At 39.3% G+C, this 24,989-nt stretch overlaps 1 protein-coding gene across 3 annotated transcripts in view; it reads left to right on the top strand.

Moving 5' to 3' along the window:
* The window catches only part of PLPPR5 (phospholipid phosphatase related 5), a 120,227-nt gene that overhangs the window by 62,512 nt on the left and 32,726 nt on the right, over window positions 1-24,989 (top strand). For all 3 annotated transcript variants that reach the window (XM_045478390.1, XM_045478388.1, XM_045478389.1), the window contains one exon: window positions 17,159-17,335. In XM_045478390.1, the coding sequence (XP_045334346.1) occupies window positions 17,159-17,335 (177 nt within the window). The remainder of the gene's footprint in view (window positions 1-17,158; window positions 17,336-24,989) is intronic.

Raw genomic sequence — 24,989 nt, 5'->3', positions numbered from 1 at the left:
CTTATTTTTTAAACACTAGTGGTATGATAGCCCTGGACCATATTCACCAATAACAATGGTTGGCTCTCAGCACAGCTCCCCACTCTAGAAGGCACATGTTCTCTTCTGTTGGCCTCAGTTCCTCTCCTTCATTGTCTTCTCTGCGTAAGACTGAGCCCATTTACCTCAAACACTGTTGCTGTTGGCTTTTTCTCTACTTGGGCATTGTGGCTCATTTATATTACCAAACTTGCTCTTCAGGTTGATGCATAAGTAACCTCTTTGCACAAGGCTTCCTCCCTTTTTTTCTGCCTTAAATTCTCTTCGCCTCCTTTTCCTTTTCCTATCTCCTATCTTTAAGTCTTATAAAAAAGCCTTCACAGGAAATTGCCTGGCTCTCCCTCCATGTCTGCCTGGGTTGTTTCTTCAATTTTACTGGAGGCAAGCAAAAGGTTTTGCATGCCATTTTATAGTCAGGATCTAGAAAAAAAAACTATTGATCAATTCGACTTCTATTTTCTGTTCATTCTTTCTGTGTATCCACACCTCAATTATTCTTACTATTGACTTGTATTATAATGATCTTTTTACATGTTTCTCTTTTTTCTTAGACTAAGAGCTCCTTGAAGTCAGCAATTAAAGACTTCCCTGTCTCTATATCCCTACCCCAAGCACATTGTCCAGAATGCAGTAAAGGCATGGTAAATGTTAATTAAAAATGAATAAGGGGGGCTCCTGGGTGGCTCAGTCAGTTAAGCGTCCAACTCTTGATTTCGGCTCAGGTCATGATCTCATGGTTCATGAGATTGACCCTGCATTGGGCTCCATGCTGTCAGCAAGGAGCCTGCTTGGGATTCTCTCTCCTTCTCTCCCGCTTGTGCTCTTTCTGTCTCTCTCTCAATAAACAGACAAACAAATAAACAAACAAACATTGAAAAAAATGAATATGGGAATAAATGAATGAATTCCATCCACATCTCCTTCCTTGTCTTGAGGCTTCACCTCCTTTTTAAACTTTTACTTACAACTTTTTCTGGCAGATAATGTGTTTTTAATAGAATTCTAGGAAATCTTTTCTTGCCTACCCAGAAACATAGCCTGATTTCCCTTCTTTGCCACATTTGCCCTGGGGACAGCATACTTGCCGGACACCAGCTTCTATCCACCTAGGAGCACACTCCTGCCTGTCTGTCTACTCCTTCTTCTGTCCTCTTCACTATGTCCTGTTGCCACTGAAGTTCCACGTCCCAGAAAAGTGAAAGAGTTTCAGAAACATGCCTGTGAAATAACCTCCTGTCTCTCATGTTCCCATTGAAGTTTAGATTCAATGGTCTAAACAGATTGCCATGGCTCCTGATTCCAACTTGCATGCCCCTGATTCTGCCGAGAGTCCATCATGTCTGCCTCCTATCTTCCAACCCCTGTGGAGCTTCTGTTGTACCACCTGCCAGGCACATCTTCCTCCAGTGCCGTAGGCACCTATGATACCTGTCTTCTCTCCTCAGGTTGAGTAACCTATTCCTTCACATAGTTTTCAAGGCCAGGTTGGTTTTCTCAACCTAATTCTCAAATTTTATCCGGATATATCTGCTCACTCTTCTGAGACCATGCCTTACTCTGTAGCCCTTGGTGCCTTTGCTCACTTCCCTGCATGCATCAAAATGCACTCCCAACTCTGGCTGTTTCTTTACAATGAAAAGCCTTCCTAAACCATCCAATATATTTCCACTATTTGAAAGGTCAATGTGTTTTTAGTACTTTTTCATTTTTCAAAGCTGGATGGGAACTATCCCATATTTAGTCACAGCCTGTCAGTTGCTATAGCTGGAATTACCAAGAAGTTGGAGCACTAGCTTTGGCTATGTGAAGCTCATTTCCTCATCTCTGCACTTGGCCATTAGTAATATCATTATTGCATCTGATTCTGGTCTTCAGAACAGCTCACAGTTTCACAATCCCTTATTATTGGTTCTAAATTCTCCAAAACAAAAACAAAAACAAAAAACTATAAAAGCGATGTTATTTTTTTATTTTGTTTGTTTTTTTGGTGGTTGTGATTTTGTGATTTTTAGCACACATATATTTGGTCTCTATCCATAGTTCCTGGCCCACAGCTCTGAAAACTCTTGGAATTTCTTGCGACAAGACCGATAAATGTTTCTTTGTTACATTAATAAGGTGACTTTTGGAAAACCCTAGGTAACCATAAGACCTGGCCTAGTTGCCTGGGGAACCATCCCTGTGATCAAAAGGTTGAAACTTTCAGTCCAACCCCCTGACCTCTGGGTGGAAAGAGGGACTAGAAGTCCAGTCATTGCCATGGCCAATGATTTAATAAGTCATACCTATGTAATGAAGCCTACATTAAAAACCCAAAAGGATATGGTTCAGAGAGCTTCTGGGTTGATGAACATGTGGAGGTTTGGGGAAAGAGGCCCCCTGGAAAGGCCATGGAAGCTCTGTGTTCCTTCCCATGCCTTGCCCTATGCAACTCTTCCATCTGGCTGTTACATCCTTTTATAATAAATTCGTGAACTAGCAAGTGAAATGTTTCTGTGAATTCTGTGATTCACTCTAGCAAATTAATCAAACCCAAGGAGGGGGGTCGCTGGAACTTCCAATCTGCAGCTGGTAGGTCAGAAGCACAGGCTATAATCTGGGCTTGCAATTTGTGTCCTGAAGTGGCAAAGAGTGTCAGTCTTGAAAGACTGAGTCCTTAATCTGTGGAATCTGGTGCTGTCTCTGGGTAGATAGTGTCAGAATTGAGTTGAATTCTAGGACGCTTGCTGTCTGGAGAATTCTTGTTGCTGGTGTGGGGAAATCTCCCTGCCAGCCCTTCCTCAGCCACTCACCAATGGAATTGGTGCTCATACCCGAACATTTTCTAATGGCAAACCTGATCTGCCCTGAATTAATTTGGTGAATGAATGTGAAGCTACTTAGAGTCTTATGTACTCTCCTTAACTGTGAATGTCCATATATTTAAATGTAGAAGTGTGAATATGTTTCATTGTGGGTGTGGCATTTGACCCCATTGTGGGTATTGTGTAATGAACAGTACATGCCTCACTTTACCTTTCTAAAATCTGAAAATATTCTGAATTCTGGAATACTTCATGATTGAGTGGTTCATATGAGGGATTACACTACTGCTTTTCACATTTGACCAATGATTAAACTAGGCTCAGAGAGAGTAAGTCACTCAGTAATGTCATATCCCCAATCTACTGGAGTATTAAGACTGGAACTCAGATGCTCTGAGTCCACTGAGGACATGACCCTCTCACTATGGCCACCAAATGCAGATGCTTCCTGCAACGTGAAGATGGGAGAGAAAATAGATTCTTTTACCATAGCCATTAATTTTTCAGAAAACCAATAGAATTGTGGAAAACATACAGCTTCTTGGAGATCATTTCTGAAATATAAAAACTACTATGCACATAGGAAAATAGCTAAAGTAACATATAAGGTAAAAAAGTCAGAGTTAGATTACTTATTGTGGATTTTGCTGTAAGTTTTATATATATTTTTGTTCCAGTTAGATGTTACCAGTGTAATATAGACACAAGTCTAGTTTCCAAAACATTATGTTGATTCATTCATTCATTCATTCATTCATTCATTTATTCAGTGCTTCCTAAACTCTCAACTCTTCTTATGTTCCCAGCCCCTGTAGTGATGTGCGTGTTGGCTGCCATGTCCTGCATGGAGTTTTGGTGCCTAGATCAGCCTTCAAAAACCTGTATAGCTCGTTAATTAATATACTTAACATGTAATTACTAATAGTGCCGTAGGACTCCCATGGAGTACAGTGTTTCCATGAGAAAACAAGTAAAACATTTTGATTATTGGTGTATAAGTGCACATAATTATCCTTCCAGGTGGGTATATAGATTTTCTCACTAGAAACTTTTGTTGGCTCTTGAAGCTGGGGACTAGTTGTACTTTACTCCTCCTTCACCTTACTTTCTACCCCCACTGATCTCCATTCAGTTCAAATTCATCCACTTGAATGCATACACAACCACCACCACCCTCCTTCCACACACACACCTAATTAGCCAATGAGTCTTACCAATTCAGCATACTAAATATTTACCCAATCTGTTCATAACTCCAGTTCAGGACGTGAGGCTCCAACACCCGGAACCACTTGAGCCAAAGTGACACTTTAAAACTCAGATCTTCTCCTCGTGTCGCCTTTAATGGTCCTCCATTTCCTTTTCCTAAAAATCTAAACTCCCTCACTTGCCCCACAAATCCTTTGGCAACCTGGCCCCTGTTAACCTCTTTATCTAAATTTTCTGCCACTCCCCTCTCTGCAGGTACTTCCCAGGGCTCACCCCCAGCCCCACCCACAGAGCCTTCTGTCTGACACAGGGAGTTATTTTCAGTTCCTCCAGTGTCTCCTTTGTGTGTGCTCTCACTCCTGTTCAAAGAACTCCTTGAGCCCCATCCATCCCCCACAGACTGAGGCAGAGACCTCTCTATTCATATAACCTCAGGGCATCAGAGCATGGACTGCTAGTTAAACTGCTTGAGTTTGGATCCCTGCTTCACCACTATTAGCCCTAAGTCCATGGGCAAGTTACTTAACCTTTCTGTGTCTTACTTACCTCTCCTGTTAAGTACCAATCCCACGGGCTTATTTGGATTACATAATTGGTACATGTGCAGCTCTTGGCACAGTCTGATGCCAAGTTTTAACTTTCATTATGATTAGTTATTGAGAATGAGTCATGCTGGCCGCTGAGATGACAAAGAAGAAAGGGTGTTTCTATCCCTCATAAGCTAGCAAAGGAGAGGAAAAATATATCATTTCAATACAAAAATGATGTCTTTTCACAGTAGTTACTATGAAACCTAAAGCTGGATAGCAAGATGAGAAGGAGATCACTCTCCCCCAACACCTGGGACCCAGGCTGAGAATGTGATTTGAGATGAAGAGCAGGCACCTGGGAGAGAGGGATGTTTTGACATGTGACAACTTGGTTGCCCCAAACCTAGACCCTTGGGGTGAGGGGTAGAGGCTGGAGGGTGTGGGAGAAGAGTAGCCAGACACAGGAGCTCATGCTTTCCACTTCCTATCTTCTTCTTGAGGGAGACTGAGGTGAAAGCTGGAAATGGGATTAGAGTACGATAGGATGGATCTAGGCAGCTTTTAGTTAAATGAAAACTGAGGGAGTGAGGGAGGGAAACCTCCAACACTGAGAGCGGGGTAAAGAAGGTACCTCTCAAGATCCCTGGGTGACCAACTAGGAAATCTCCTGACTCCTGTGATTTAGCCACAGATGAGTGTTAGGAACTAGGTCAGTGATATCCTACAAGTACACTGTTCAATTACCTCGAAATATCAAGCTGTGGTTAATATTTATGATGTTTATTGAAATTAGTGTAAAATTGATAAAGTACTTTGTTGCTGGTTGCGTGTGTGTATGTGTATATATATATATATATATATATATATATGTATGTATATATGCAATGTAATGTATATACAATATATATAATATATGATATATATATGCTGGTTGCATATATATATATATATTTTTTTTTTCAATTCACATAAACACAGTGACTGTGAGACTGTGTGTGTGTGCATGTCTTGTGGCACACATTTCTTGTCCTCATTGTGATAGGACATTTATCTGTTTAAGCTATGATATGAATCTTTTCCTGTTATTGTATAATTTAAGATGATATCTCAAGATGTGAATCCAGTTCTTAACATTTAAAATTTGTCTGATTCTTTATGTTATATAGACATACATAGCACACATCATACAGAGATCATATATATGAATAACCAATCACACATTCGTAATTATAGTTTCTTTCCTAACCGAAGAAAGTCTGAAAGACCATGTGAATCCTAAGATCTACAAATTCAAACACTTTTGAGGATTAGGCAGAGATATTTGAGATGTGCTTTCACTGTTTTGCCACTGATTTCTTGTCCCTGACATTGAACTGAAGTTTATTTGTGTTTTTTAAGACTCTTGCAGGTTCTGTTTTCTTCATTTGCCTTTAAGTTAACTAAAACTGATTCTTAAATTCATCTAGCAGTCAAATGCACACTTTTGTAGTATTTAAAGATCTCCGGATCAGTCTTTTACGTATTAATTTTAGTTCCTTACTTATTAGCCAGCAAACTTTAAATCTTACAAATGCCAGAGTTCTTCAAATCATAGGAATCAAATATCTTTTTCTTGCATGTAACTCCTCACACATGGCATAGCTTTCTTTTCCTTGCATCACAATCAGAAATAAGATGGCAGCCTATCTTTATTTAATTTTTTTTAATGTTTATTTACTTTTGAGAGAGACAGAGAGTAAGTGGGGGAGTGGAAGAGAGAGATGGAGACACAGACTCCAAAGCAGGCTCCAGGCTCTGAGCTCTATGCACAGAGCCCAACGCGGGGCTTGAACCCATGAACCGTGAGATCATAACCTGAGCTGAAGTCAGATGCTTAACCAATTGAGGCACCCAGGCTCCCCCCTCACACATCTTTTTTTAAATATCATCTTACTTTTAATCTGGTCCATGGAAAACAAATGTTAAATGGTGAATATGTACAGTTCTTAATTTTATAGATGACACAGAAAATGTCAAGTAAAAGTGTTTTTTATTTTTCTAGCTGATAGATGAAGTGCCACGCATATGATATATTTATCAGGGGATCACAGAAATGGTCTCCATGTAAAATCAGCCACGGCTGCACTTCAGGGATAAGGTAAATGTGTCAGTGATGAAGGGGCTGCTATTTACAACCAAACCATCAATTGGCCATTGTGCTGGGGGCAGCTGAGTCACTGAGCATATTCTGATCTTAACTGCACGTACCAGCTGGTCCTGAACACTGAGGGTGTTGTTACTTACACCACATTTGTAACTCCCTACTGTTGCCCATTCAAGGGCATCAACTACATGATCAATTCTGTGTTCGTGATTATGTAATCTTTTGTTAGGTACCCACTAAGTATATTGTAAGGAAATGGGTGACTGCCCTTCATTTTTCAATGACAATATGTTTGAGGACCTTTACCCCCATGCCCATATGGGAGGTAATTGAATTTGTTATTTCTCCCAGCAAATATATAGTTTTAATCTAAGTAATATCTTTTTAATCCTTTAGGTATATTCGAGCCACAAAATAAACAAAAATCTTCATGGTGCCAAAACTTATATTCTTTGTGCAGTTTCTGTGCTAAATCCTACAAACTGTTATTGTCATTTTCATTTTACAAAGGATATAAAAATAAGACTCAGGGAACTTAAGTATCTGTCTAAAGTCACAGAAATAATCAAAGGTAGATTGACATTTTAATCTAGAATATTAAACTCATAAAGTTGAGCTTTTCCTCCTATGGAATCTTTCAAGTACCTAAAGGGTATCTGTAAAATACAAAACAAATGAATAACTTGATGAGGTCAAACATTACAAAGTAGCTGTTAAGATAATTAGAACCTGAAATTCTAATTCTAGACTCTGAAATTCAAAATAATTCCCAAATATCACTTTACTACATTATGCTGCTTAAGCTGTAATATATTAATAGATACACAAGATAAATACAGATACAAAAATATAAATAACTATTGTTTGATAAAGCACAGGTGCCCTAAAAAATGGTTTTAGGTTCAGTGCCCAAGCCCAACCAATGTAATAATAGAAATAACAAAGTAGAAATAAATGCTGAAAAGCATACAATCTTTTTTTTTATTTATAATTAACTGATATATTTTTCATTTCCCTTAAATCATGACACTCTTATTCAGGTCAGCATTATCCAAGATTATACAGATTATCCAGTACAAACACAAAGGGAATCACATATAGGATTTTTAATGTTTTAGTAATCACATTTAAGAAGTTTTTAAAAAGGTGAGATTAATTTTATAATGTATTTTGTATAACTGAGTGTATCCATATTTACTACCATTTCAACATTAACATAAAAATTATTAATGAGATATTTTGCTTTCCTTTTTTGGCAAAGTTTTCGAAATCCAGTGTATACTTGACACTTGCAGGACATCTCTATTCAGACACTAAATTTTCATCTGAAATATTTTATCTGTAATTTAGATTTCATAAAATTTACAGTGTAAAAACTAGATGCACATACCCAGCTTGCTCCAAATTTTTTAATTTGGAATTTTTCAGAGGTGTGCCTGGGTGGCTTAGTAGGTTAAGCATCCGACTTTTGATTTTGGCTTAGGTCATGATCCCAAAGTCATGGGATTGAGCCCTGAGTTGGATTGGAGTCCTGTTTAAGATTCTCTCTCTTCCTCAGCCCTGTCCCCCACTTGCACTCTTTTTCTCTAAAAATAAAAAAAAAAAATTGGAATTTTTCTAATTTAAAATTAGAAATTCATAATTTTTTTAAATTAAAAAAATTTTTCTAATCAAATAAAGTGCCGGTTTTGAAATTTAAATTAGCTAAAGTTAATTAAAAATAAAAATTCAATCCCTTGGTTCCACTAGCCACATTTCAAGTGCTCAATTGCTATAGTAGCTAGTGGCTACCATATTGAACAATATGGCTCTAGGATTTCTCATCTATTCTTCAGTGCCTTTGAGAAGGAAGGACCATAAGACAAGGGCCAACATCTCCCCATCTCCCATTTCCCCAGTTCCAGGATACTACCAGTCTATTCACTGCTCTGTGGGTTTGACTATTTTCGATTCCGCATAGAGAGATCATGCAGTATTTGTCTTTCTGTGCCTGGCTTATTTCACTTAGCGTCATGTCCTTCAGGTTCATCCATGTTGTCACAAATGGTAGGATGTCCTTTTCCTTTTTTTTTTCCAGGCAGAATAGTATTCCATTGTATATGTACTATATGTATCACACAGAGATTTAAGGTTCAGCAATGTGACTATAGTTCACAATACTGTATTGTATAGTTAAAATTTATTAAGAGGGCAGGTAGATCTTAAATGTTCCCACCGCACACATACATACAAAATGGTAACTGTATGATATAATGGATATATTAGTTAGCTTGATTGTGATGATTACTTAACAATGCATACATATATCAAAACATCAAGTTGTATACACTAAGTATATACATTTTTATTTACAAATTATACCTCAGTAAATCTGGGGGAAGGTGGGAAAGAGATGAGACAGTATCGATCAAAAAGGAAGACACTGTTTGGTTTTAATAATCAAATCTCTCTTTGTCAAAAGAGAAAAGGAATTTCTAAATTCCAAAGATACCTTTACATACCAAAAGCAAAATTTGAAGATCTGAGTATTATAAGACAGTAATAGAGAGAACATAGGATATAATGTAAGAGATGTTATCGTCAACCTAGGTGAGGAGAAGGTGCATTTCTGGGCCTAGGAAGTGGGAAGACTGGAGGAGAGAAAGGACAGAATGGCAGAGGTGATCATTTGGGTGAGTGCCCTTAGGTTAGAAAGCCTGAGAAGGAAATTGAATAGATAATAGATAACAGATTACAGTTAATAGATAACAGATAATAGAAACTCCAGAAAAGTTGAAGAAAAAAAAATAGTTGGGCTTATACCTCATTTCTGGCTTAAAACTGGAAGAATTCATTCTCAATGCATCTCTAGAGCAGATAGTGCAGGCAGCAGAAAAGATAGGCATGATGGAAACCAGAGTACCGTGTAACATAGCTGGGGAGGACAGATAACCCACCTGGGGCTAGAAAGCAGATGTGCTGGAGATACAGAGGATTTTTATAGCATGTGAGCCTAGATGGAACAAGTCAGTATGGGCTCACAAGGACATTAGCAATAGTTGTCATTAGAGCAAACTGTGGAGACCAAGTAGGAGATGCATAGGGCAGTGGGAACCAGCAAAGATGAAGAGGCCACTCTGTGGGACAGCCCTGTGGCTGCTCTGAGATTGCCTCCCCACTTGGGCCACACAGTCCTGCAGCTGGAGTGCCATTTTGCTGGAAAGGGAAGAGTGAGAAGCTGAGAACAACTGAGGGTTTATTAAACATTCCTCCCTCCCCTATTTCATTCCTATTCAGTCTTGGATGGATGCTCATGATGAAGTTTAGGTCAGTGATGGAAAATAAGGTAGCTGTATGCTTTATACAATCTAGATTGTTGTATATAAAATTTATGGCTTCAATATACTACTGTTCATTGCAGTCCCGTATCGCAGCCCTGAAAGGTCTGAATTATGTGAACACAAATCTGTCTGCTGCAAAGTCTATGGCCTTTCCATTATCACATTACCTCCCATCACCATTCTGTTATATACCCTGTCAGGCAGCTTCACATTGCTGCTTGGCAAATCTATGAATGTAGATAAGTATGGATGCAACAATAAGACTTTCAGGACATTGCACAGCTGGCTTAATAAATGAACCTAAAAGATGGTGTTCAATGTCCCTGTACACATTTGCTACTAAATCTCTGGTGGAGTGCCATGAAGTTCCACCTTTGATGCTGTCTTGTTAGCGATGATCTGTATGGAGCTAACGAGAAGCTCAGAGAAAGCACTAATATGATAGATGGCATCCTAAAAGTTCAAACTGTCTTGACAGGGCAGACTTTAATTTTGCAAACAGTTAAGAAGTTTGATTTTTTGAGTAATCCCAGGAGTCCAAAATGAGGGGAACTTGCTAGGGCATCAGTCCGTAAGATAGAATCGCAAACAATTTAGTAAATCACAAACACTCTGACCAGTAGTGGTATATTGTTGTTAAAAAAGAAAAGCAAAAAAACCAATTCCTTTTTTAGATTGTACTAATCAAAATAGTCAAAACCTGGAAATCAGTTTGAAGATAATCCAGTCCTAACCTAATTGTGAAATATAGATCTACGAGTAAGACCATAGGATGCAATCCAGAAAAGTTACAGTTGCACTCCAGGCTGATCAGAGTGGATATGCACTGGGGACTTAATTTTGGACTCTGCATTTTGGGAGGAGGACTAGATTATGTCAAAAGCACTAGAGGGGCGCCTGGGTGGCGCAGTCGGTTAAGCGTCCGACTTCAGCCAGGTCACGATCTCGCGGTCCGTGAGTTCGAGCCCCGCATCGGGCTCTGGGCTGATGGCTCAGAGCCTGGAGCCTGTTTCCGATTCTGTGTCTCCCTCTCTCTCTGCCCCTCCGCCGTTCATGCTCTGTCTCTCTCTGTCCCAAAAATAAATAAATGTTGAAAAGTACTAGAAAGAATGTCATGTTGCTGAGGGGTCTGGCCACAGAGTTATTTCCATACTGATGGGTGGAATTGAGGCCATTTAGTCTGAGAAAGAAGAGGCAAAGGATAAAGTAGGTGGCAACTACCTGCAAAGAAATGATGGTTCTCTTTAGACAGAAAACTTAGAAGAGAGGGAAAAATGGCAAAATGGCATATGGAAAAAGTGCAAGAAGCATAGAAACAAGAGAAGAAACCAAGTTCTCCATATGCTTGATCACGGTGACACCAAAAACCCAATTATGCCCATTCACCAGGCACTGCCTTCACTGTCACACAGCACGATAGGTCCTGGGCTTCCTGTGTTCTTCAGCCTCGCCCTGACTTCACCCCTACAGTTACTAGGCACTCACTGTGGGCCAAGCTCTGTGCTAAGAACTTTACCTATATGATGTCATTTACTCCTTTCAGTACTGTGTGGTGATACTTTCACTAGCATTTACCTTTCGTACATAAGGAGACCAAGGCTTAAACAAGGCTTATCTACGTAAGTGGCAGAGATAGTAATTAAACCGCGTCCTATTGGTTGCAAAACAGATGAGTTACTCACTAGGCCACAGTTCTCTCCTCCTCAGGATCAGTTTTACAAATCCCAGTACATTTTTTGATTCACACACTGAGCAGATATTGATTGAAAGTAGTAGTTTTCTTTTGACATCATGACAGATTACCACAAACTTAGTGAATTAACCCAAATTTATCATCTTAGAGTTCTGCTGTTCTGAAATCCAACATGAGTCTCACTGGGATAAAATCAAGGGTTCAGCCCAACTGCACCCCTTCAGGAGGCTCTAGGGGGGAATTCATTCTTTGATTTTTCCAGCTTCTAGGGTTTATCGGAATGCCTTAGCTTATGGCTCCCTTCCTCTGTTTCATAGGATTAGTGTGTGGGAACCTTCAGGGAGCTATATTTCTCTTATCATAGGTGCCTCCCTGCACCAGGTATGGCTCCAAGCAGTATGAAATAGACAAGAAGGAGAAAGACAATAGCAAGTAAACAAATACATGCACCAGACAATTTCAGCTAGTGATACGTACTTTCAGACTATATAAGAGTTCAGAAATTCACTTTTCCCCAAGCATGCCATTCATGCATTCATTCATACAATAATTTTGAATACCTACTATGTAGAAGGTGATCTATACATATCAGGCAGAATGGTGAATGGATGTAGGTTCCATCCTAGTGGAATATTCTAATGGAGGGAACAGATAAACGTATATACATAGAAATGGATAACATGATTTCAGATAGTAAAAAATGCTATGATTGAAATACCCTATTCTCCTTCCCCTGCACATTTGCACTTTCGTTTTATTCATTCTTTTATTCAGAAAGTCCAGTAAGGCTTTATTGAGTGCTCACTGTGTGTCAGGCAAAGTGCTAACTTATCACAGTGTTTATAGTGCAGAACCCAGATTTCACTTCTGTATCTTCACTCTAGTGAAGGAAACAACTAAAATGAATAAACACCATACATGGTGGTAAGTGTTCTGAGAAAGGACAGACAAGATTCTTGGAGAGCACATAGCAGGGGTATCACTGCTGTCCCCTGGGTCTAGGACACCTCCCCCCACCCCCACCCAACCCCCGCCACTTCCCCTTTACTGGGAACTCTCATACTCATCCTTCTGGATCTCACCATGGATGTCTCCTCTTGAAGTAACAGTTTCAGGTGTATAGGAAGTAGGTGCTTAACAAACACAAATGTTTGTCTGTTTTTATTTACTTATATAATAGTATCATTTTTAAAAATTTATTTATTTATTTATTTTGAGAGAGAGAGAGAGAGAGAGAGAGAGAGAGAGAGAGAGAGAGAGAATCCCAAGCAGGCTCCATGCTGTCAGTGCACAGCCCAATGCAGGACTCAATCTTACAAACCGTGAGATCCATGAGACCTGAGCCAAAATTAAAAGTCGGACACTCAACCCACTGAGCCACCCAGGTGCCCCTATAATAGTCATTTTAATATTATATGGTACTTTCTCAACTTACCCAACAGATGGATGTTTATTATCTGAAGTGAGTCAATTCACATTACTGAATAACATGGGCATTATGATTACATTTTAGCAAAAGCAAACAAGCACAACCCCTCTATATGTGTGTGTAACTTATTGTATCTATTTGTATAGGCAAAGAGAAAGGTGTAGAAGAATATATATCAGGCTGTTAGCAGAGAGCAAATGATCAGCTTTGGCTTCTGCATCTTTTTGCTAATAAATACTCATGGAATGGACGAACAAGGACTGCTAATAATGTTTAGATAATGGGGACACCTGTAAGGTAGTGAGCATCCACTGACCCTTAAGGACTGAGTGGATTTCATCTTGCTCAAATCATAGTCTTCTGTTTGTGTTTTATTTTAGCTACATGTTGACATCTGGTTAACCTAGATGGTTTCATAAGTGAATTAAAGACCAAGAGAGCACAAATAATCAATTTCTGTACTGTATCCAACTTGCTTAATAGATTCTTATGCCATAATTTCCTCTTCTGCAAATTAGGAATAATAGACTTTCTGTAAGAATAACACAATTAGACTGGGTAAAAGGCACTTACATTCATAAAGTACCAAAGAGTTGTTGAGTAGAAGTGAAAACTCTCTAATTTTTCTTTTGTGACATCCATGCTGATTATGTGCCAGAAAAATCTATGTATTATAAAGCAATGCTGTAATCCACCTTAAAGTTGAATGTGTTTGAACAAATGTCACCTTTTCCCATAACCTTTAAAATTCAATATTTTTCCGTTCTGAGTCTGGACATTAAGTGGGAATCTGTGGAGGAAGAGCCAAATTCCCAGGCTATTCCTCATAAAGAAGCTTTTTCGTGAGTTTGCATAGTGTCTAGACTATATCTTTGGACTTCCTATAACCAATGCTGAGTCATTAGAGCAATTAGAGCAAACACTCAAAAGAGACTTCAGAGAGGCATCACCCAAGCTTATAGATTACTATAAGTGTACACAACTTGGACAAGTATCTGAGATGGCCTTTGAGGATGAAGGGGAAGACAAATGCTTTCCCAAACTGTACAGATTCTGTAGATTTTCCATACAGACCATAGTTACATTACTTTTTTTTTTAATGTTTATTTATTTATTTTGAGGAAGAAAGAGAGCATGAGTGGGGGAGGGGGCAGAGAGAGAGAGAGAGGGACAGAGAATCCCAAGCAGGTTCTGCTCTGTCGCCATGGAGCCTGATGTGGGGCTCTATCCCACAGACTGTGAGATCATGACCTGAGCCCAAGAGTCAGACGCTTAACCAACTGAGCCACCCAGGCACCCCTACATTACTTCTTATTTCTCCCTAATAGCAGAGTATAGATGTAGCCTCACCTTATGATACGAAAGCAACCTCCTTTCTCCTATCTTTGACTTCACCTCTGTTGCATTCACTCATACTCAGCTTATGTCCATTGGCCATTTCCTCCATGCAAGAAATCAGTAAAGAAAGAAGACAGAGAGACTAAGAGGTGCCTTATTTCTCATTTACATTCTCTGTTCTCAACAGTGCCACCCCAATAGTCAGATTGTGTTTTCTTCATTATAAGCTTTATCTTGATTCAATTTTTTCGTCTATAACATGAAGGAAATGATGAGATCTGACTTATATTGCTATTTCAAGAATTTAATAAGATAATTAATGTAAAATACTTAGAACATTGCCTTGAACAGGGATCACTCATTAAATCAAAGCTACAATGATTATTAGCAATATTAGTACTGATCAATTGTCATTCCACCTTATTTTGTCTTAGTAAGGATAGGGTATGTTTAGAGTTCTGACAAATGTGAAGAAATGCAAAAGTAAGAAATAATTAATCAGCCGTATAGCTATGTTAAAGAAAATCTCACGAGCAGCCCAAATTTCACTCCCTGTTTGTGTGCACTAGTCAAATAAGGAATTATTCCATTAGATGCATCACTGGAAACCTGAAGTAGTGTGATATCCCTGCCTTGTTATTTGTGTGGGCAGAACTCTTTAATACCTTCTCTCGGGATGGCAGAGTATCATTTTCTGTTTCTTGTCTCTTCTTGTTTCCGTCTCATGTATACTTATCTTTCGTAACTGAAATTATTCAGCTCTTCCAAGCACAGGCTTAGAATATACAGACCTAAGGTTGCAAGGCCAAGATGAACAATTCAGCTTCCCACCCTCCTCTGCCCCCCCCCCCCCCCCAGAATATTGGGACCTGAGAGCGACTTCAAAGGGCTAGAACTTGATAGATAGAAGCCTTGTATCACATGGGCTGTTTAAGTATTCATGCAGCCTCTTCTGGCAGCTAACAGGGCTGCAAACTTTGCCCAGAAAAAAAAAAGGCGGGGTCGGTGGGGGGGAGATAATTACTGGATTTCATAGCATTCTGAAATGGCTGCTGTGAAGTAAAAACTTAAGCACTGATGTTTGGTTTAATCTCTTAGGCAAGTGTATTTTTTTTATTCAACACAGAACAATAGGCAAGTGATTAAATGCATGTCTAAGTATTTTTTCTGAGTATATCATCAGTGTTAGATACCCACTGACATCAACAACATAACAATGTATTGTACTGTAAAAGCTACCTCCTTTATAATTACTTTACTAATAACTTGATGTATCAACTGACACACTTCCCTTGCAGTCATTAGCTTTGCTTATGTAGTAACACAAGGTTTAAATTATCAGCAATTGAGCTATACAATAAATAAGAATGAAAGAAAGACAAAATTATTCTTGAGTGTGGTGACTTTTGCAACTTGAGGACATTTCATTTAGTGCAGTCAATTGGCACTATACGCTCTTCATTAGCATATGTGAAGACACCAAAAACACAGGTATCTATTAATTGTTTTGTTTGTTTTAAGGAGACATTTCCCCGGTTGTAATTAAGTTTCTTTCTTGTCCTAATTCTGGCTGATAAAATTTAATTAAAACAAAGTAATTCCACAATTTCTAATAACAACATAAGAGCAAACACTGGCCCTGCACTGAGCCTCAAATTCCTTCTTCAACGTACTGTCTAGACATTTAGTGAAAATCAACCTTATTTTATTTTTTATAGCTACATTCACAAGTTCTGAATTATCAATTATGCATCATCCCAATACAGCATACAAAAATGTAAGCATTAAAAACACTTGTTCATCAGTTTGTCCCTTCTAACAGTAGTGATCTAAGATGTAAATTCAGATAAAACAATGGTTACATTAATCATTAAATATTAATAGTTTAATAGGTACATTGAAAATTTAAAAAAATCACTTGGAATATGAGTGTTGAGTGTTTCTAGATGATTAATATTACATAAGAATTGACCATTAGTAAATATCAGGTAAGTAAAATGAAATAATCACCATTCCTTTTTTTAAAAATATTTTTAACATTTATTTATTTCTTGAGAGACAGAGAAACAGAGTGTGAGTGGGGGAGGGGCAGAGAGAGAGAGGGAGACACAGAATCCGATGCAGGCTCCAGGCTCTGAACTGACAGCACAGAGTCCGACATGGGTCTTGAACTCACGGACCATGAGATCATGACCTGAGCCGAAATCAGATACTTAACCAACTGAGCCACCCAGGTGCCCCCGGCCATTCCTTTTTTTTTTTTTTTTTTTTTTTAAGAGAGAAAGAGAGACAGAGTATGAGTAGGGGAGGGGCAGAGAGAGAGAAATAGGGAGAATCTGAAGCAGGCTCCAGTCTCTGAGCTGTCAGCACAGAGCCCAGCACGGGGCTTGAACTCATGAACTGCGAGGTATGACCTAAGCCGAAGTCAGATGCTTAACCAACTGAGCCACCCAAGCACCCCAAATAATCGCCATTCTTAAGTTTTATTTCTGTGAAACTTCCTTCAAAAAATTCATAAACTGTAGTTAATTATTTGGACCATGTAGGCCTAGATATGTCTGTAAATATATATGTGTACATACACATATATCAGATGTATATCAAAAAAAGACCTTCATGATTAATCAGTTATGTTTTTCATTTAATGTTTCAGATGTACATCACCAACACAATCAAAGCCAAAGGAACAAGACTTGCTAAGCCCGTTTTATGTTTGGGCTTAATGTGTTTGGCCTTTCTTACTGGACTCAACAGAGTAGCAGAATATCGAAATCATTGGTCCGATGTGATAGCAGGCTTTCTGGTTGGAATATCTATAGCAGTATTTCTGGTAAGTAGAACTGTATTTGGATTTCATTGCATTTTTAATGAACTTCTATAATCATCTACGACAATACCAGTGTGAATCACCGGGTTTGTCTAAATGTGGTAGGTCAAATTATAATATGTGCATTTGAAGTCATTCATTTCTTCCTCCTCCCTCATTTGTCCTGCCTAAAGTCAAATTTGGAGATGAAAAATATATAAATTCTACACCTAAAGGTGAACAAAATATTTTCATATAAAATGGAATGGGGCTAAAATGCTCAGTCCTCCTTGGGTACTTTTTAAGATTGGATTGCTTGGATATTTTAAAATTTCCTCAGGCCACTTTTCATCCCGGAGTATCTAGAGCATCCCAAAGTGCCCCCAGGGTCCCAGCACAGTCTTCTCCTTGAACTGCCATGTCACAGCACTTGGTAACAGGTAAACCTTGTCTGAGAGATGAATTGGTTCCCTTCAGTAACTAGAAGTCCATGGGTGGTTTCCAAAACAGTACCATCTCAAGCCAGATTTTGTCAAGTAGTAAAGAGACTATGTAGTGATTTCTAATGAAATAAGCATGCCATCTCTACTCCTATTATAAAATCTCCTTGGAATATGACTATAGGTTTTGGTTGTTGGAAAATACATTTTAGTCTGGCTTTAGAAATAACTAATCCATTATAAGTATGAGTGTATAACATTTAACCCAGAGGGAAAATGTGTAGACTATAAATCAAAACATATTTTGGCATTGACGCATTATAATAGAAAAAAAAAAACACTTTATTTCCATTTTGATTACATTTAAATTGCTTCTCGCGCTTAACTTCTCTTCTTCAGCTCCTTTCCCTAGTTTAGAACCAGTAAGCAAAAACTTGTATGAACCTTTCCAGCTAACAATTTTGTGTGCCAGGCATTTTAAGCAGTTCTTTTCTGTAGAACCTCCTGTGGTTAGAGTGGTGAGTATGACCTCATCTCTGCCCCACACTCTGTGCTACTTCTCTTCCTGATGTCACCTCCTCTGGTTCCCCAGGTATCTGGGAGACTCAGGCCCACCCCAGTCTGTCTCTCAGAGATATCCTATAGCCTCAGGAAAACTGGGGCCCAGACTTGGTCCAGAGCCTTTTCCTTGCTTTCACTCACCACAGTTTGAAACAGATTGAAACATTTAAAACAAAATAAAACCAGACCAACACCTTACATAAATCCTATGAAAAGAAATAACCAAACATCAAAATTTCAAAACACTAGTGTCACATGTAACTGCATTTCAGCCTCATGAGTCCAGAGAATCTTCACTGGCATCTTATCAATCTTCCTGCTTTATCTTCCTGTGGCTGTTGCCAACTTCCCTTTACTTCCAGTGACTATATTGTCACCTTGCAAGACCAAATCTAGAACCCTAGTCACTTCCTCATCTGAGAAGCATGTGATGAACGAGTTGGACTGTGGATCCCCTTGGGTTCAAAACCCACCTACTGCACATATTCAGAGTGTTCCACAGTGGCCCTTCAGACATCCCCATACACCTAGACAATGAACTTATGAAAAGGTCATGTGAAAATAATGCTTTAACTGTAGTAACTAAAAAACATTGTTCCTTCATGCACAACCACTTCTGAGTGTGTCTACAGGTGTGAAGTCCTGTGCTAAGAACTGGGGGTGCAAGGAGGCTCAGATAAACACGATCTATTTCCTGTGGGAGTTACAGTCTGGTTCAGGGGTCAGACAGTAATAAGTTATTCCATCAAATATTCCCTTCCTCTTTTCCTTCATAGCATAAACATTTACTGAACCCTTGTTATAATGCAGGCACTGTGCTTGGTGCTGGGGATAAGTACATGAGAAATTTAGAGCCCATGTACTTAAAGAGATCACAATTGGGTGGAACAAGATTGACACAGAGGGTTTTATAGAGGGTTAAATGTAATGACATCAGTGTGTATACTCGAGAGATCTCTTTTGGGATTAGGGATAGTTAGAAAAGGGAGGTGATACATAAACTTGAAAGGTCTGTGGGGCATCTGGGTGGCTCAGTCAGTTAAGCATCCAGCTCTTGATTTCGGCTCAGGTCATGATCTTGTGGTTCGTGGGATCAAGTCCCGAGTCTTGATGCTTGGGATTTTTTCTCTAGCTCTCTCTGCCCTCCAACCCTCGCTTGCACATGTGCACACACATGCATGTTCTTTCTCTCAAAATAAAGAAATAAACACTTTTTAAAAAAGAAAGTTTTGTAAAGTAGAGAGGTCTAAACGATGGCATAAGGAATGATGGGCAAAAAGCACAGTGCATAGAAGCAATATAAAATGCTTCATAAAAGAGGCATTTATGGAGCTATTAGTCAGTTGTAGGCCTGGGCACAGCATGCACATGAGAGGAGGTGGCATCCTGGAGTGGCACCAATTGTCCAGTGTCAGTGACAAGAGTGGGAAATACAAAAACACCGGGTGAATGTCCTGAATGGCCTTGTAGGTTAGAATAAGCTGGGCTTTTTTATTTTTTATTTTTAATGTAGGTGATTTGAGAACCACTGTCAGAATTCAGGTAAATTAAAGCTGGTTGAATCCCAGCTTCTTTTTTTTATTCGGTTTGTGCCTTTAAGCAATTTACTGAACCTTTCTGAGCCTCAGGTTCTTCCTCTTTAGTTTTTTAATGTTTATTTATTTATTTTGAGAGAGAGAGAGAGAGAGAGAGGAAGAGAGAGAGAGAGAGAGTACACGATCAGGGGAAGGGCAGAGAGAGAGAGGGAGAGAGAGAGAAAGAATCCCAAGAAGGCTCCGTGCTGCTAGCACAGAGCCTGACACAGGGCCTGAAATCACGAAGTGTGAGATCATGACTTGAGCCGAAACCAAGGGTTGGACGCTTTACGGATTGAGCCACCCAGGCATCCCTCTTCCTCTTTAAATGAGGCCAGTGAAACCCTCCTTAAAGCTTATGAGGATTTAAAACTTTAAATAAAATAGTGTATGTTCAACGAATAGCTACACGAATGACTGACGTTAGTTCCATAAATGATAGTTTGCTTCTTTTCAGCTTCTTTTACTCTATGATACAATTTGTGCCTTGAAAATAGGTTTGTTTGAAAGTGAAACTCCAGGTGAGGATAGAGGAGGTAAATTGTACAGAACCAGGGAAATAAGATGGCACAAATCGGGCCTGTGTGAGCACAGAGAAAAGGGAGGGTATCTGAGAGGTTTGTGGAGGTGGAAGGTTTGGAGCTCGATGGCACACTAGAGAGGATGCAGGCGAAGAAGAGGGAGCAATCCGTGATGATTCCTGAGCTTCTCATTTAGGCAAGTAGAACGTTTATTCTGAGCAGTGTCTACAGCTCTGGCCTGCAATGTCCTGGGGTGTCTCCAGTTTTCTTGCAGTGTGTGCAGAACTCTGAAAGTATTCCAGAATAAACGAACACTAACGTACTCCAAGCCTCTGTGTTTCAGTTAAAAGCATCCACATCCCCCAGTCACCCAGACCCAATGTCTAGCATCTGCCTTGACTCATTCTTCTCGTTCATTCCCCACGCCCGGTGATTCATCTGGTTTCAGTTTATTTCTTACAAAATACCTCCTCCACATCTTATTTCTTGGCCATTCTGACCATAACCTCTCAATTTTCAAGATCAGCACTTTTTACCCCTCCTCTGTCTCTCGGTTCCTAGCTGCCTCACTTCAGACTCTCCTCCAAATACCTCCCATTCTGCTTCTCTCCTTATTAGAACATAATCTGTTGCTAGTAACAAGACAAAAAACAAAACAAAACAAAACATTCCTGCTGTGCTCTTCCCAGCCAAGTTTATTTTCCCTCCTTGCAGTGGAATCCTGTACTTCATATCCACTCAGTTTTCTTTGCATCACAGAAGGTTCTGTCAAGTCTATGTTTGCCTCAGCAAGAATGCCCATTCCTCTGTATCAATTTTATTTTATTTTTTTTAAAGTTCATTTATTATTTATTTTAAGAGAGAGAGAGAAAGTGGGGAGGGGGGGATGGGGGGGAGAGAGAGAGAGAGAAAGAGAGAGAGAGAGAGAGAGAGAGAGAGAGAGAGAATCCTAAGGAGGCTCCACACTGTCAGCAGAGAGCCTCATGTGGGGCTCCAACTCACAAACCATGAGATCATGCCCATGGCCAAAGTTGGACACTTAACCAACTGAGCAAACCCGGTGCCCCTCCTCTGTATATTTTGGAGAGCAAAACAGAGTTCTGGGAGTCATGTGAACCTAGGTTTGAATCCTGCTTTTGCCACCTGCTATGTGTGTGACCTTGAACAGGTCACACTTTAGCTCCTCATTTTTTCTAACATAGTGGGGTCTCCCTGAACTGTATTTAAAATGTCTTTCCCTCCCCAAGGAATCCCTTCCTCATTCCCTATTCACTTTTCTCCATAGCATGTTCCAACTTTTATATACCGTATACAATATTTTTGTTTTTGTGGGTTTTTTGCTGTCAAGCTTACTAGAATGTAAGCTGTGCATGCAGAAGGCATTTATTTATTTATTTTCTTCTCTGTGTATTTCCAGTAGCCAGTACAGGGTCTGGTATATAGGGGTTTCTCAGGAAATATTTGATGGATGAATAAATGAATGGGGAACTGTTTTATTATCTCCCACATCTCTTTTGAGGGTTAAGTGAAATCCCCTATGTCAGAAGTGCAGTGAAGCGTGTGGTGCAGAGAAGAAGATGCTGGTTATCATAGCCCTCACCTTTTTTTTCTTTAAATGTTTGATTTATTTTTGAGAGAGAGAGAGCTTGAGCGGGAGAGGGGCAGAGAGAGAGGGAGGCAGAGGATCCGAAGTGGGCTCTGTGCTGACATCAGGGAGCCCAGTGTGGGAGAACTGTGGGATCATGAGCTGTGAAATCATGACCTGGGCTGAAGTCATATGCTCAACCAACTGAGACACCCAGGTGCCTTGGTCCTCACCTTCGATGACTATTCAAATCCTTTTTGCACTTGAGATTTTTCTTAAACAAGGGCCAACTTGCCCAGAAAGTGTCCCTGACTACCCAGTTCTCCCATTTTTCCTGAATTGCCACTGTACTCAAAATCTGGCCTGTTACATTCTAACAAGGAATTATAATCTGTCCTGCTTATCACTCTCTTCCCGTGTGCATTTTCTTTAAAGTTAAAGAATAGAATCCCTATGCTTAAGAAAATACAAAACAAATACTAGCTGAACAAAAGTTGTAGATTGGTTAATATTATTTTGTACAAATGTATGCTTCAGAGTGCTTTCAAAAACGAGGGACTGCGTCAAGTCATGTAGTTCAAGTTACTGAGCCATAGAACTATGTGTAATGTAGCGAGTTATTTGAGTAGTCTTTATTATATTAATTCAATTATTCCTCACAACAGCACATTGAGATGTGAGTATTGTTGCCCCCATTTTTCAGGTAGAAGAAGAAGTCTAGTTTTATTGAGTTGCTTGCCCAGGCTCACAGAGTGACTAAATCAGCCCAGGATTAAGGCTCAGCCCTATTTGACCCTCAGAGACCATGCACTTCACCCCATGCAATAAATGTTTTACTTGCCACAAGGGAAGAGGGAAAATGACTACAAATGGATCAGATTAATTTATTATCACTACTGGAAAAAGAAAACAAAACTATATGTGTAGTGGTGACTTATTAGTGTCATTTTTGTAGGACAGGGTAGAATTATAGAAGCCACTAATGTAAAAATAAAATGCTTCAGAGGAATGTCACTTTAAATTATATAGGAATATCAGAAAATGTGAGAATTTTTGGCCTAGACACTTGCTCATTCATTAGTCTATTCATTCACTGTGGCACTGGGAATACAATGGTGAGCAAAAAAAGAGAGCATCTCTGCTTTCATAGAGCTTACCACCTTAGAAGAGATCCATGTCAACCAAGGTGTTATATGCTAACAGCTGTATAATTTCATTAGGAATAGGTGCTTTGATGAAAAGCATCAGAGATTGATGTGATCAAACAAACAAAAACAACCTGGGGTCAGAGAAAACTAGTGAAGAAGTGATACTGAGATGAGATACCACAGATGAGTAGGATATGGTGCCTAAAGAGTGTGGAGATGAGTATTCCAACCAAAACGCAGTGAAAAGGAACAGAAGGTGTTTGGGAAGTGCAACAAAGGAAGGCTGCAAAGGTGGGCAGGGTTTATTTACACTCTAAGAGAAATGGGGAGCCAGCCACAATGGTTTTAAGGAGGGTGACATGATCCAATTTGCATTTTGGAAAGAGCATTCTTATGCCACTCTAAAAATGGATTGGAGGGAGCCAAGATTGGATTTAGGGAGACTTTAGAAAGCTATGCTGGAATCCAGGAAAGTGGTGGTGATTGCTTAGTCTTTGGAGTTGGTGATGGAGGTAGAACAAAGCAGATACAAGAAATCAGAATTTTTAGGAAGGAAAATTGAGCAAATTGAGTAAAGGGTTGTGTGTAGGACCTGTAAAGGGTAAATCTAAGTTTTCAGCCTTGTGCAGTTAAGGAAGTGGACATGTGGGGGTGGTTTTCCTGAAAAGATCCAGAAAAAATCAAGCTTTAGGGTGGGGTAAGAATATGGGCAGATCTTGGGGCACCCGGGTGGTTCAGTCGGTTAAGTGTCTGACTCTCGATTTCAGCTCAGGTTGTGATCTCGCGGTTTTGTGAGTTCAAGCCCCACATCGGGCTCAGTGTGGGCAGCGCAGAGCCTGCTTGGGATTCTCTCTCTCCCTCTCTCTCCGCCCCCTCTCCACTCACACTGTTTCTGTCTCTCGAAAGAAAGAAAGAAAGAAAGAAAGAAAGAAAGAAAGAAAGAAAGAAAGAAAGATGGGCAGATCTTGGGTTTCATTTTGAACATTTGCTGAATGTTTCATACTTTTGACAACCAAAAGAATGGACTAACTTGCTAAGATATTGCAATCTTTTCCCTTAGAATTTGAGAAAACTCAGACCCAGAGACTGTCCAAGAACATATAGACTTGGGATTAAAAACCAAATTTCTTTTACCTACGAGCTTTTACCTATGAGCATTTTTCTAATAGGAAATCAGTTCCATACTTGTGAATGTTAGCAAGCAAGACTTGTTAAATATTTGAATATGATTCCAAGGAAGGTTTGGCAATTTCCTGCCTTATAATTTAAATAATAACAGTAATGAAGAATAATCATTATGCTAATAGATACTATTTAATGAATATCTACTATGTGTTTAAATAGTTCGCATATGAATTCTCAGCTGCTTCAGTGGTGTTGTCCTAACCCTCAATTAAGGCAAAGAGATAACTGATAAAACCTTTCAAAGAGTTTACCAAACCTAAATCACAGATAAAGCAGTGACACTCATTTCAGAAGCCCATACTAACTCTAGATCAACTTTTCTTCATCTCATGACTTCCGTATATCTTCCATATATCCATATATCTAAAATATAGTTATTTCAACAAATTTCACTTAACAAGAATTTGTATCAGTTTTTTTTTCATCTGCCCAATTTTTCATTAATTTAGAACATTAATGAAAAGGGAAATGTGTGTATATATTTCATGAAGTTAGTGTGAAACTGCTTGCTTGTTATGTTGTTATTGGTGAAACTTCTTGATTATATCCTTTGTACTCTAGGCAGTGGTCAATTGGCAAACTACAGCCCTTAGGTAACACTTGGCCTGCTATCTATTTTTTTTTTTAAGTTATAGTGGAACATTGACATGCCTGCTAGATTATG

This window comes from Leopardus geoffroyi, chromosome C1, assembly GCF_018350155.1.
Source record: "Leopardus geoffroyi isolate Oge1 chromosome C1, O.geoffroyi_Oge1_pat1.0, whole genome shotgun sequence".
Taxonomy (NCBI): Eukaryota; Metazoa; Chordata; class Mammalia; order Carnivora; family Felidae; genus Leopardus; species Leopardus geoffroyi.
This window is presented reverse-complemented; position numbering and strand designations above follow the sequence as displayed.